At 56.7% G+C, this 13,451-nt stretch overlaps 1 protein-coding gene across 2 annotated transcripts; it reads right to left on the bottom strand.

Annotated features, from left to right (window-relative positions):
* Positions 1-20: 20 nt before the first annotated feature.
* On the bottom strand, positions 21-12,381 carry ARPC1B (actin related protein 2/3 complex subunit 1B). 2 transcript variants are annotated; one of them, XM_019718322.3, is made up of 11 exons: positions 12,253-12,270; positions 11,451-11,736; positions 6,420-6,503; positions 5,549-5,653; positions 4,883-5,105; positions 4,050-4,157; positions 2,826-3,032; positions 2,669-2,744; positions 1,556-1,749; positions 617-707; positions 21-318 (listed from the first exon to the last, which is right to left on the bottom strand). In XM_019718322.3, the coding sequence occupies exons 3-11, from the start codon at positions 6,481-6,483 to the stop codon at positions 280-282; spliced, it is 1,107 nt and encodes a 368-aa protein (XP_019573881.1). In that variant the 5' UTR covers positions 6,484-6,503; positions 11,451-11,736; positions 12,253-12,270; the 3' UTR covers positions 21-279. The 2 variants fall into 2 exon arrangements, with proteins under 2 accessions (XP_019573881.1, XP_019573880.1); XM_019718321.2 differs by lacking the exon at positions 11,451-11,736 and having other exon boundaries at positions 12,253-12,381.
* Between the last annotated feature and the right edge of the window lie 1,070 nt (positions 12,382-13,451).

The raw sequence follows: 13,451 nt of genomic DNA, 5'->3' as shown, positions 1-13,451 counted from the left end.
TCCAAACAGGTGAGCGTGTCTACAGTTGTATTTTTATTCCAAATTTCAAAGCAGTTCATGACCAGCAGAGTGCTTGGGGAATTTTTTTTTTTTTAAATATTTAAGAAAAAGGCACGTGTTCCTTCAAATAGATTAAGAAAAGCTTCCTACCCCCACCCCTTTTTCCCCACTGTGGGGACCCAAATGGGTGCCCTAGAAACATTCAGCAAAGCAAGCCTTAGCCTCCTTGACCCCTTCCTTCCCCAGCAGCTGGGATGAGGCCACCGTTCTCCTCACAGGTCATTTGATCTTGAGGTCCTTCAAGGCTGACTCCAAGCTCTGGAAGATGAGCAGAACGGCTGGTTCTCAGGGGTCCTGCAAACATCCCATCTGCAAGGACCTGGCCCACACCCACCTCAGCCCCCGCGGGGCAGAGGACAGAGAACTTGGTCTTTGGGGTCGAGTGGACCTGAGTTTGAATCCCAGCCCTAAAAAGGAGGTGCCCGCAAAGTGTGTTGAGGCCCAGATGTCAAGGGGCTGCCTCTCATCTCTCCCCTCATTCCAAGTACTTTTTCCTGCAGGAATGAAGTATGGGGCCAAGGAGTCTGGTGGGAAGCCGGGGTGGGGGCGAGCTCACCTTCACATCCCAGATGCTCATGCCGCCGTCCATGCCGGTAGTGCAGAACTGCGAGCACTTGGCCTTGCCCCCGCTGAGCACCGAGATCTGGCTGCAAAGAGGAGGAAGGCTTTACGGATGGATCCCAGCCTGTTCCTGTGCTGGACTCCAGCCCACTGTGCGCTCCAGAAGGCAGGAGTACAGGACCGGGCTCACGGGTCTGCTTTAGGGACAGCAGTAGTGTGCGAGGTGCCAAGGGCGGCCCAGGCAAGTGGAACAGGACACACAACGGCCTGGGCAGGGCATTAAGGACACGTGTGTCTGGGGAAGGTGTGTAGTGACAGTAGATGGCAGGATGGGAAAGAAAAGATCGGGCTGGGAGGGTGCATGGCTGCTTCTGAAGAACGTTGAAAGATGGACAAAGGTCTTTGGTCCCTAAACGACAAGAGGGTTTAACTGGCTGGGTCAGAAAGTCTTGCCACATTTCTTCTATTTGCTGTGGAGCAGACACCTGGGGCTGGTAGGATTTGGGAGTTTTGAAGGGTCTCCCCCTAGTCCCACCCTAGTTTCTCAAGGAGGCTGCAGCGGGACCTGTAGTTCTGCCACCACCTCACTAGTTTCTAGCACTAGACCTGCTTCAGCTATGGCTCTGCCCATGAGAAGCCAGCAGTCACGGCCTAGCCACTCCAGACAACTGCAGGCCCCACCCCTACGACAGTGGCCACACAGCCCTGTCCTAAAAATGCCGACCGAGCGTGGCTGACTGCTCTGCCCCCACCTGATACTATTTTTGTGCAACCTACAGTGATCTACCTGGTTCCCTAAATCAGGGCTCGCACCTCCTGAGGCTGCTGGGATGAGTCCAGATCCGCCCGGCTGCCAGGCCCAGGCCGGCCCCTCTGGCCACACCCTCACCTGTCTTTCTTGCGGAGCCCAGGCCCCGCCCCAGGCCCCCCTCACCTGACGCTGTTCTTGTGCAGCGAGTCTAGGCCTGTCCCAGTCTCGGAGCTCGCCTTCTTGTCGAGGTTTTGGAAGCGCTCACGGGCCGTCAGGCCACGCTGCGAGCTTTGCTTGGGCACATCCAGCCGCCCACCGAAGCTCAGCGTCCCCGCGGCACCATCGTAGATGAAAAGCACTGGGAAGCAGTCATGGCCCTGAGATGAGAAGGGGGTGCTATTTAAGTGCACTGGCTGAGGGCAGGCGCAGTGCCCCTATTTTGCACAGGGGGAAACTGAGGTTGGAGGCAAGTTGTGAGGCAGAGGGGCATTCGGCCACGAGTCTGGTTCCCGGGAGGCTGGATGCAGGATTCGGGTGGAGCTATCAGGAAGCTGGTACCAGCTTGCAGACACATCCAGGCCCGACCCCAGGTATGGGGACCAGATGCTGGAAGTGAGCACACAGGGCGGCCCCGACCCCAGCATGGTCAGCTGCTAGATGGGAAAGCTTGTCTGGGACTCCTCCGGGAGCCCGGGGCCTTCTGTCCTGCTCAGCGGTTACACCTGCCCTGGGAGACAGCCCACAGCTGTAGCTTCTCTAGGCCAAGCAGGCCTGATCTTTCTCTGGGCTCCCCGTTATGTTTGTTGAGGGGTGAAAAGAGACTTGACAGACAGGAGGGCAGGAGGGAGGGACAGAGAGCAGGAGTGCCTTCTGGACACTTGGTAGAACTGCACGCCCCCCACACACCCACTCTGAGGTAGCTGTGGCCCTGTCATCTCCACTGGCCAGTAACAAGCAGGGATGTCAGGATCCAGGGCCTGATTTTCCACGTCCCCCTTCTCCCTCCAGGGCAGCTGGGGAGCATGTTGATGACAAAGCCTCCACCTGCACTGAGCAGAGTCCCTTCACAGCACCCGTGCTGGACATGTAAAATGAGCGAGAAAAAAATCTGTACTGTGTTAAGCCGCTGCAGTTGGGGAGTTTTGTTGTTGTTGCAGCATAATCCAACTTTTTCTGATCAATATAGAGGGAAAGGGGGTGGTGGGGGACCAAGTGGGGAGCTCCCTGGGCAACTCTGGGCTCGCTGGGAGACCTGCTCTAACGGGCCACTGCTCCCCACCTTCCCTCCCTCCTTACCGCAGCCACCAGACTGTTTTCTGTGATGAAGGTCAGGGCCAGCAGCGGCAGCGTTTCAGAGGCCAGAGTCGCAACGCTGCGAGAGACAGAGATGTCAGCCACACTGGCCCCCTCCTGCTGTGCCGTGGTTGCCCCCCTTCAGGTGGCCTGTACTCACGCCATCTTCTTGTCGGCGTCGGCCAGGCACACAGTACTGTCGTGGCTGACCCAGGCCACGCGGCTACCGCTGGCTGAAAAGCAGACGCCATGTACCCAGCCACAGCTACTGCTGGACTCAAACATCAGCTCCCCAAAGGGCATCTTGGAGCCCCACGGGGTGGGTGCCGGTCGTTCTTCCACCTCCTTGATGTAGGCTGAGAAGATCCTGTCCATGGACGCAAAAAAAAAAAGAAAGTCACTGAGGGTCAGAGCGCCAGGCTCATGGTACCACAGCCAGCTTTTCATGACCTGCATCTTCTCGCTCAGAAAAGTCTGGGCCTCAGAGCCCTCTTTGTGCAGTGGAGTGGGACCAGGAGGTCCCCCAGCTCAGAGTCCTGTGCACTCCCGGGTACTTGGCACCCTCACCTGCAGACTGACCATCCACAGGTGAGAGACCCCAGGGGCATTCTGGTCCTCATCGTGCCGACCACTACACCCCACAGCCAGCCCTGAGCACGCCCCTCCTTCCTCTGCTCTGCACCTTGAACTAACCCTGCCCTCAGCCCGCCAGCGCTACTGCACACTGCTGCTTTCACACTCAGTTACCTGCTTCTCTCCATCCAGGGCCAGCAAAAGCTCAGCTGACAGATCAGAATGCAACCAACCAGCTCCCCACCCACCAACAGAGCCTCATCCGGACGTCACCTTCCCTGTGCCCAGGGCCTCCAAAGGGGCCTCCTGGGCCTCCCATACATTCAGACACCCAGGCTGTCTGCCTGGGGCTGGGAGCAAGAGGCCTTAGGAGACTCTGGGGTGCTAAGCCCAGAAGCAAAAAACAGCCAATGGCTACTAGAGACTCTACATTCCAGGCCTTAGGATAATGAGGCAGGGCTTGACCCAGTCATTCATACCTCAGTTTGAAAAGTACACCCACTCATTTTCCTTCAGACAGAAGCCAAGAAACTGAAGGGGTGGGGGGTCCTAGGAAGTGGGAGAGGCCTAGGAAACCTTGCTGACGTTAGTCGTGGGAAGGGGCACATCCTGCTAAGACGTCCATGGGCTGAACACAGGACCCAATGATGAGCCTTCAAAGAGCAAAACCTCAGATGCTCGACTGAGGCCCAGGTCACCCTGCTGGCAGCAGAGCTGGTCTGGAAGGCAAAGTGTGGGGCTCCCAGGACGGGGCTCCCCTCAACTCTCTAATCCCTGTTCCTGTGTTTATGTCAGGGCCCCACCCTCTCACCGGCACTTGAAGTCACAGGAGCCCGCGGCCAGAAGCACGTTGTTGGGGTGCCAGTCCAGGCTGAGGACGGTGGAACGAATGGGCTTCTTGATGTGCTTGCACACCCACCTGGACACAGCAGTCAGGTAGGGGCAGAGAGGGACAGACAGGTGAGCAAACCCCCTACTTCACCTGGGGTCTTAGTGCCCCAGGCTCCAGCTGGGCCCTGCAGACCACCGAGATCCCAGGAAGGAGGGGCCTGGGCATTGCCAGCCCACAGGCCTGTCAGGGCCACCACTCAGGCCAATAATGTGTGGGAACTCTACCCCCGATTTCCTTTAAACGTCACAACCCTGTCGGGATTTGAACTTGAGTCTCCCAGACTCCAACCTGAGTTTCTGCCTGGCCTCTGTCCTCAGGGACCCAGGGGAGATTATAATGTGACTGGGAGCTTGAGTTGGTCCTGGAATGTGACAGGCTGGGTGCCTTGGGCAAGTGACTTTGCCTCAGGGCCTTAATTTGCTCATCTGTGAAGTGGGCAAAACAGGCGCCCAGTCCAGCGGGCTGTGGGGGTCAATGCCAGTATTGTGTGCAGGGCTTGATGCAGTGACCACAGAGGTGCCCCTGGTGTGGTCTGTAACCTTGTTACTGAGACAGGGCTGTGGGAGCACCAAGTACTGTGCAGGGAGCCCCTTACCTCACCCACAAGATCCAGAGGACTCACTTCCTCAGTGTCATGTGAACAGGGGTTCCAACACCCCATCTGATGCTTTCGGGGGCACTCTAGGCCCACCGCCTGTTGGTCTGCAGCCCGGGGCCCTCCCAACCCACTCGGGCCCTGCCCAGGCACCCACCAGTCATTTTCCTGCTCAAAATAGCAGATGGAGATGACACGGGAGCCACTGCCCACTGCAAACTTGTTCTCATTGGGGGCCCAGCGCACACAGCGAGCGGCTCTGTTGATCCGCAGGATGACGAGCGTGGGCTTCCACGTGCGGCCCTTCAGCGTCCACACGTAGGCATTCCGGTCTGTGCCGCACGTCACGATGCGGTTACTCTCAGGGGCCCAGTCAATGCCTATGGTGTGGGGATGGGACACTAGGTTGAAGCCACCCAAGCAGAAATGGCTAGTTCTAGAAGCGTCTGTGTAGGAGGGGCTCAGAAGCCATGATCTGGAGGAAAGCTGCTCCAGGCAGTGCTCCTAGAGCTTACTGGGGAGGTTATAGCTCCCCCAGCTATCACCAAACATGCTGGAAGGCCAAGCCAAGAGACAGAAAAGAAATAGATCCTTGGTAATGCTGAGCTGCTGGATCAAGCCTTTCCTGAAGCCCCCCAAATCTCTGAGTTTTACAGTAACGCAAACCTATATAATCCCTTTATAACATAAGCCACTTCGAATGAGGGCTGTGTTACTTACAACCCAAACTATCCTACCAACAAGTGAGTGGGTGGATGCCCTGGCTGGGCCTGCCCTCCCCCTGCCTCCTGTCAGGAGGGTGATCCGAGCCAGCCTGACCCACCTGTCACCTGCCCGTTGTGCTCCTTGAGCTCGTGTACCTTGACCCATTTGGCCCCGCTCTTCTCATAGATGTGCACCTCGTGGTTGTTGGGGCAGATGGCAATCTCTGCAGGAGAGACGGGTGGGAAGTGGGAGGATGCAAGCATGCCCAGGTTCCCCCTTACCCTCACGATCCCTCTCTGCCTGGAACGCCCTTCACAGGCCACCTGCGCAATGCCTTGTCCTTCGATACTTGGACTCTCCTCTGCTTCGTAAGGACTCCCTGAAGGCCCTCGGGCCCCCCTTGTGATACCTCCCCAGGGACTGGCCACCCCTCACCTGTACCACCTGTACCTGGATGTCTCCAAAGCAGTCTCATGACCTCTGGGAGCTTCTCCCTGTCCCTCACTACTGCCCTCTGCTCCCAACTCCAGCTAGTCCGCCTGCTGCCCAACTCAGGGTCTCTGCACCTGCCCCTGCCTGCCTCCCCGCCGTTGAGTCTCTGTACAAATATCACTTCCTCCAAAAGGCCTTCTCTGGCCATCTTTTCAAAATCAGCGCCTCTGCCTCCACTGCTTTCCCTTACCCCGTGTGTTGGTCTGCACAGCTCATCTCACTACCAGCCATTGCAGGGTATATCTTTGGTTGTCATCCCCAGCCTGGGAGCCCCTGTACCTACGGCCCAGCCTGCGCCAGGCTCTGCTCTCACCTCCACCCCTCAACGCCCATTCTCCCTGCTGCCCCTGCTTATCTCTGAGCTGTGCATCCCTTCCCTCCTAAGTACTCAGGACCAAGGCTGCAGGAGGGGGACAGCGGCCCTCAGAGTCCAAGCCCAGGGTGCTTGGCGGCTTTAACGCCCATGTGCGCGTGCTCTGGGGGCCAGCGGTACTCACGCGTGCGGTCCTTGTTCCAGGCGTGGCAGCTGATGGGCTCCACCAGGAAGCTGTGGTAGGCCATGGCTTCTCAGCTTCTGTGGCCTAGAGGGGAGAACCCAAGTCAGTGCTGCCCCTGTCCCAGAATCAGGCCTCAGCCCACTGCATGGGAAGGAAGTGGGGGCCACTTTGCCTCCTGACTCTGGCTTGGTGCCCTGCTTCCCTCCTGGGGCCTCAGGTTCCCTCCTCATAAAATGACAACTGTCATGGGATATCTCTGAGGCTCCAGGGAACAAAGGGTGGGGCAGTGGGTGAGGGGTGTGGGGGGCGGGGTGAAGGCCCTGCCGTGAGTGAGGTGTGCTGGGACCCTGAGCCACATCGGCCATCACTCATCATATGTACCTTCGTTTTCTCATAGGTGGGATGCCCCCGCCAGAAGGACAGGGTGAGGATGAAATGAAACAATGTCATGAACCCAGAGCAGTGCCCTCCACACCCAGAGCCCTGGTCTTCCCCCCTCTTCTTGGGTGGGTCTGCAGGCGCCTGTGGGCCAGGGCACAGGCGGACAGACAGACAGAACTCGTGCTCATCAAAGAAACTCATTTGCTGCTCCTGCGGCTTAGAGAATGGGCAAGACTGCGCCTGGAGTGGGTAGTGGGGTCTTTGGGGCCCCAAGGTGGCCTGGCTTTGGGGTGAATGAGGATCCAGAGGGTAGCCGGTGCCTGGAGGAGGGAGACTGGGCCCAGCACAGAAGGTACAGCCCTGGCAGTGGCAGGTCTCCCCCCTGGAGAGGGGCTGGCACGTCCCCATCCCCCTCCTCCAGCCCAGCAGTGCTGGCAGAGCTGCAGGGGAGCCTGCTGGGCCTGAGGAGGGGTGGGGTCCACACCTAGGTGGGTCCACACACAGCCTCCCTTTGCCCTCACCCCTCCCCACACAGCTCTGCTCATTTCTGCCCTGGACTGGCTGACTTCTCCCAGCAACTACCCTCTCAGGCCACCCCCTCCCTCCAGGCTGTTCTTCAAGCTGAGCTTGCTGCCCTCAGCCATCTCTGTGCCTGGAGAACGCGGAACTCCTGGCCTTTGTGCATGCTATTCCCTCTGCAGGGAAGGCTGCTTCCTTGTGGATGTGTCTTCAAGGCCATTTCTGCCCACATTTCACACCTGTGTGCTATTCTGTCCACGCCACCTAGTACCCACCCGTTCTATTCAGCAAAGTCCTACTCATCCATAAAGACCAAAGTGACATCACTTCCTCAGCAGCCCAGGCTTAGGCCACACATGCTCATGTGTCTTCAGCTTTGCACGCGCATGTGCACATGTGTGCACACTGCTCCCATATGCACACAATGGTACGTGTTCAGCCTTGCAGGCGCACGTGCACATGTGTGCACACTGCTCCCATATGCACACAATGGTACGCGTTTAGCCTTGCACGCACACGTGCACATGTGTGCACACTGCTCCCATATGCACACAATGGTACACGGTCAGCCTTGCACGCGCACAAGCACATGTGTGCACACTGCTCCCATATGCACACAATGGTACGTGGTCAGCCTTGCACGTGCACATGCACGTGTGTACACTGCTCCCATATGCACACAATGGTACGTGTTCAGCCTTGCAGGCACACAAGCACACTGCTCCCACCACCGCTGCCTCCCCAGCCTCTTTCCTTATAAGGCCTCTCTGTGTAGGGCAAAGGCCCAGGAAGTGGCCCCCGAGCTGTGGACTCAGGTTAGCAGGCCTGATGGGGATTTCCCCCAAGCTTCCGGTGCATGTGGGCTGGGCCAGTGCCTGGGCCAGTGCTGCATCCGTTCTGCTGAAGCAGGGTCTACACCACAGAAGACAAGACTCAGGAGTGGTAGCACCAGGCCCGTCTGACTGCTAAGCTATGCTACTCTGCTCAGCCCCATTTTCAAAGGTCACCAATAGGGCAATGGCAGCGTTAAGGCCAGAGCCTACTTCCAAAGCCCTGGACTCCAGCTGAGGCCAACCACTCCTGACTCCTTCAGTCCGAGGAGATCCAGAAGGAAGAAACCCTGTGGCCGCAGCCAAGGGCAGCGGGGTTCTTGGCCCCCAGGCTCAGGCTCAGAGCTGGTCAGCAGGAAGAACCAACTTCCCAGCTCCAACTGTCACAGATTCGCGGTGGGGCCAACATCTCTGCCTCTTGCAAGGTCTCAGGAACAGCATCCAGACACTTGGGCCAGGCTGTAAAAGCCTGTCCAGCATAATGTTCCAGAATTCCAGGCTGTGAAGATGGAAAGGCTGGGATGGCCGAGGACAGCCCCCATGCTAGCAAAAGATGCAGCTGAGAGGACTTGGGGAACCCTGACCACTATTTCCTGGGATCCAAAGGTTTTCAAGTGGGAGGAGGAGGGGCTGGGAAAGATGGCCACAGGCACAGGAGGACAGACAGGGGAAGTTCAGACTACATCTATCAGCCAATCACATTTTAGCGTGAATTCAGGACTACTTACTCCGCTGAAGCAACACCTTCAAGGGAGCAGGGGTCTGGGCGAAGGGAGTGGGAGAGTGGAGGATGCACTTCCCTTTTTTTCTTTAAGTTCTGCAAAGCAACTGAAACCAGCAGGGCCCCAGCAATGATTCCCAACCCCCACATGCTACAAATGAGGAAGCTGGAGCCCAGAGAGGGGAGGGGCTTTTCCAGCCATGGTAGCCTCAGGGCTGTGCGTAATCCCTTAGTTCAGGAATCTTTGGATTGTCCCTGTGGTCAGATCCAGGGAAGCAGCCTTCACATAGGGCCACCTGCCTCAGGAACTCTGACTTAATCATTCCCAGGAAAACCTCTACCCTACCAAGAGGGGGAGGGGTGCTCACTACCAGCCACCCTCCCGCATAGGAAAATGCTGGCAGGGCTTTTGTGCCCAAGTGTGTTGACAATACAATGTGTCAGAGAAGGTTCGTAGTGAGACAAAGGCAGGCTGAGGTTCTGGCCTCTGGGGCACCCATGCACTTGTCACTGTGGCCCTGTGAGCCAGCACCCTGTGGGCCCATGTGACCGTTGAAGACCGACAGGAGGGGGACCTGAGGATGGCGTTGGGACTTGGGGTTCACATCAAGTGCTCAGTGCCTCCCATCACTCCTGAAACTGAGTGAGGCTGGGGAGCATCGGCTAAACTCTGACAGATTCCCTATCCCCCTAGACTGGAGCCAGCATCTCTCTGTGGTCCCAGCAGCACTTTCCAGACCGGGGAAGCATCCACAGCTGGGGGTTTGAGGGCAGAGAAGAGTGGCATGAGGGTTGGGAGGGGGTGTAGCTCTCCATAGTGGGGTGTGAGTCTCCATCAAGGGGTGCCAAAAACCACACCCTGGGGTATGTACGTAACGTAAGCCCCATGGGGACAGGGGTATTTGTTCACTGATGTATCCCCACCACCAATTATAGTACCTGGCACATAGTAAATGCTCAATAAATATTTCTTGAATGTAGTTGAATGAATGAATCACATCCTTTCTTTCATATCTGTCTTAGGGGATGTTCTATAACGGATATGCCATATTACTTCAGTGGCATATGGATGAAATTTGTAAATATTTGCTGGGGAGCATGTGCTCAAATTATTTTCCTGATAGGGTCAATGATTAGAAAATCCTGGAAACCTGCAATCTAGAGGGTCCTCTGAGGATTCAGGAAGAATATAGCTCCTCTCCAAAGCAAAGCAAGCTAGGCGAAGCCTCAGGCTGCCGGGCCGAGGGTCTCATGCCTCAGCACTCCTTCCTTACAGTGCTGCGTTCATTGTACTGGCTCGTGCCCTCATACAATGCTTCTTCACATCTCCGTTCAAAAAAGGCTGGGGCTGGATGAGGCACGGGCTGTAGGTTTTTTCATACTTTCAGACAAGCTTTGCTAGCCTTCCCTGAATCCAGAGGTTTGGCTGTATTTGAGGTTAATCCAGGCAGATTCTGCCTGGAGGCAAGGATTTCAGCTCCACAGGCATATAGGGAAGTCCCCACCCAGCTCAGAGTTTGGCTAGCGGGAGCTGCCAGTGAGCCATTTTGCAGCATGCTAAGCAGTTACTCAATTTCCTGTTATGTGTAGAACAGCCCTTGCCACCCCCAAAAAACCAGCCAATCAATCCCTTCTCCCCAAATCTGCTCTTAAGGTCTTAAAAAGCAGTCAAAGTCAAGAAACACAAATGAAAACGATCACAAGGCACCATAAAGCTCCAGTTAAAGTAATCCAAATAAAACAAAAACCAAAGCCACATAAAACTCAATGCTGGCAGGACTGTAGAGAAATTCTCATTTGTTGCTATTAATAATTTGTTCAGCCTTTCTGAAGAGCAATGTGATAACGCTCAACAACTGGGTAGGAACAAACAGAACAGAATAACACAAACAGGAATTTAAGATTGTCAACAATGGGGACATAAATTCATTTTTGTGCTAAGAAAATAGCCACTGACTTTTAAAAAAGCAAACATGTCCATAATAAGCCTCTTTATAATGGTGACAGAATAGAAAAATCCAGATGACTAGAGATATGGAAAGAGTACATGTGATATTAACACATTGGGATACTATTTATTAGAAAAAATCCTATGTGGATTACATACAAACACATATGTAATTAACTTTACTTGGCATCTCTAAATGCCCAGGATTTACCCAGGACGTCGACGTACATTCTTTAACCCCTAAAACAAGCCTAAGAAGTTTTTCGGTGTTTGTCTTTTTTAACCTTTGTTTTGTACAGAAGGAAACTAAGACTCACACAAAAGCCAAGATTTGCTCAGTCACACAGCTCTTAAAAAGCACAGCAGATTCTGACCCCAAATCTTAGAGGATAGGTTCACCTGGAAAGCCACTTTGATAAATACAGGCAAGCCTTATAATGACAGTGACAATAGCAGCACACATTTATACTGTGCGTGCCTGGCATATTGCCAAGTTCCTTATACACATTATCATATTTATGTCTCACAACTTGAAAGTTCCCGATTTTTCAGATAAGGCAAGTTGGGGCCCAGAGAGATGAGGTGGTTTGCTAAGGTCATCAGCCAGTGAAAGCAGAAGCTGGCACTCTTACCTAGGGCCCCGAGGCCTCCCAGGTGATGGGTGCTCTTAAACATCGGGCAGCACCGCGCCGGGTGCCCGGCGGGAGGAGCCTGGGGACAGCCTGGAATAACCTGGGGAGAGCCTCCAGCTCTCCTGCTGCTTCACGCTAGTCATTACTGTATTACAGTTACCGCCCGCGGTCCCGGCCCTGCCTCGCCTGGGTGTCCTGGCTGTTTTCCCAGCTGCCGCCGGCGGGGGAGGGCCACTCGGATCGGATCCGCTCGGGTCCAGCTCAGCCGGTACAGGACGCCTCCGACCTGGCTCCCGGGGCCGGGAGGGGGCGGCCGGGAGGAGAGAGGGGCGGGGCGGGGGCGCCAGCTCATTTCCCGCTGGAGCAACCCGGAAGGCTGGAGGACTGGGGGAAGTGACTGGGCGTGGGGCCCTCGCTGCCTGAAATAACGGGGACACCGACCGTGGGGAAAAGTCAGGGAAGTGGGGAAGCAGGGGAGGGGATGGGGGGAATCGTGGGCCAGGGATCTCGCCGCCCCGGGGGCGCTGGGTGCGGGGAGCCCTGCGCTGCCCACTCTTGGGCCGGCCTGCCGTCCGCACCCCACTCACCTCCTGGAGAGCTTCCGTCCCGCGTACCCCCTCACTACTGGGTACCCCTTCACCTCCGGACGCCCCCAGATCTCCTGGCAGGTTCCCCCCCGCCCCTCACCTTCGTGTTCCCCTCCCCGCGCCCCTCTCATCCCCGTGTCCACCCAAACTCCCCTCACATCTAGGCAGACCCCCGGCCCTCCACCTCTGAGCCACAAAACCCCGCGCCTCCTCACCTCGGGGCGCCCCGGCAGCGGACTCTGGGCAGTCGACGCGCCGAACCGGCTCTGGGACTCGCAGCCACTTCCTCGTGGGCGTGGGGCGGCGCTTCGCAGCCTCAGCCCCAAGGGGATGGGGGCGGGGACCAGGGACCGTCCGGAAACCCCAGGCCCCGCCCAACCCTCCGGGTTTCGGGTCTGCACCGACCCAGGGCGCCCAGAAATCGTCCACGACCGCCCCTCACTGCTTTATGGACGAGGAAACTGAGGCTTAGAAAGGGGTGCGCAGCCTGAGCACAGCCGGCGGGTACCCGGAGTCTGGCAGTGTGCATGTCCCCCACCCCACCCCACCCCACCCCACCGAGAGCAGGATGGGCTCTACGTTCACACACTGGTGCTGGTGACCCAGCAACTTAGGGAACCTCTGCAGGCCTCGGTCCCCAGCTCACGGGTACCATCACGGGTACTTCACGAACTGATGCCTGCTGGGCGACAAAAGTGCAGTACGGTGTCGACAAGGCAGCCAGTCCGGCCCTCCCAACCCTTACCGTCCTCACTACAAAACAGGGGTGCTGGCCCTGGTCAGGAGTGCACACCAGCGCCTCAGCTGACTGGCTGTTCCAGCAGGTTCTCTCAGTGCTGACTTTATGACCGTTGGTTCCACTGTAGACTGCTTCACTTCTTTGGTATCTGTCAGCCATGCCGCCACCTGAATTTGGGTCTTGGCCCAGGTGTCCCCTGGGGTCTTTCCATCTCTACCCTCTGCCTCATCGATGAAGACGTGGCCAGGTGGCCTGGCACACAAAAGAGACCTTGGTGAACACCCTGCACCATCTCAATTCGTCAGGCCCCTCTTCCTAGGACTGACTCATCTCACCCAAAGTCAGCCAGGCAGCAGCAGGCAGCAGGGAGGGGGGAAGGAGAGGGCTTCAGGGGCTCAGGAGGTCCCTGGCTAGATTCACAGCCTATCGGGTGTAGGGGCGGTGACAGGTGCTGTTCTTTCTGCCTAGAACACTTTTCCCACCCTGTCCTCACCTCACCCACTTCAGTTGATCCTGCAGGACGCAGCTGAGTATCTCAGATCACTTGGTCCTTGACCCCCTTCCCATTAGATGTGTCCACTGGACTCCCCACAAGATCCTTTGCTCCCGGTCCCAGCTCCTATTGCACTGCATTTCACCCCTACAGCGTGGTTGGGAGGATTGTGTCCAAACATA

This window comes from Rhinolophus sinicus, chromosome 3, assembly GCF_057876585.1.
Source record: "Rhinolophus sinicus isolate RSI-liver-muscle chromosome 3, RSI-T2T, whole genome shotgun sequence".
Taxonomy (NCBI): Eukaryota; Metazoa; Chordata; class Mammalia; order Chiroptera; family Rhinolophidae; genus Rhinolophus; species Rhinolophus sinicus.
This window is presented reverse-complemented; position numbering and strand designations above follow the sequence as displayed.

Coding starts and splice junctions, on each gene's coding strand:
- ARPC1B (XM_019718321.2), bottom strand. CDS start 6,483: ATGGCCTACCACAGCTTCCTGGTGGAGCCCATCAGCTGCCACGCCTGG. Junction 3,033..4,049: donor TCCTGTGACTTCAAGTGCCG/GTGAGAGGGTGG, acceptor GTCCATGGACAG/GATCTTCTCAGCCTACATCA. Junction 2,745..2,825: donor GACGCCGACAAGAAGATGGC/GTGAGTACAGGC, acceptor TGTCTCTCGCAG/CGTTGCGACTCTGGCCTCTG.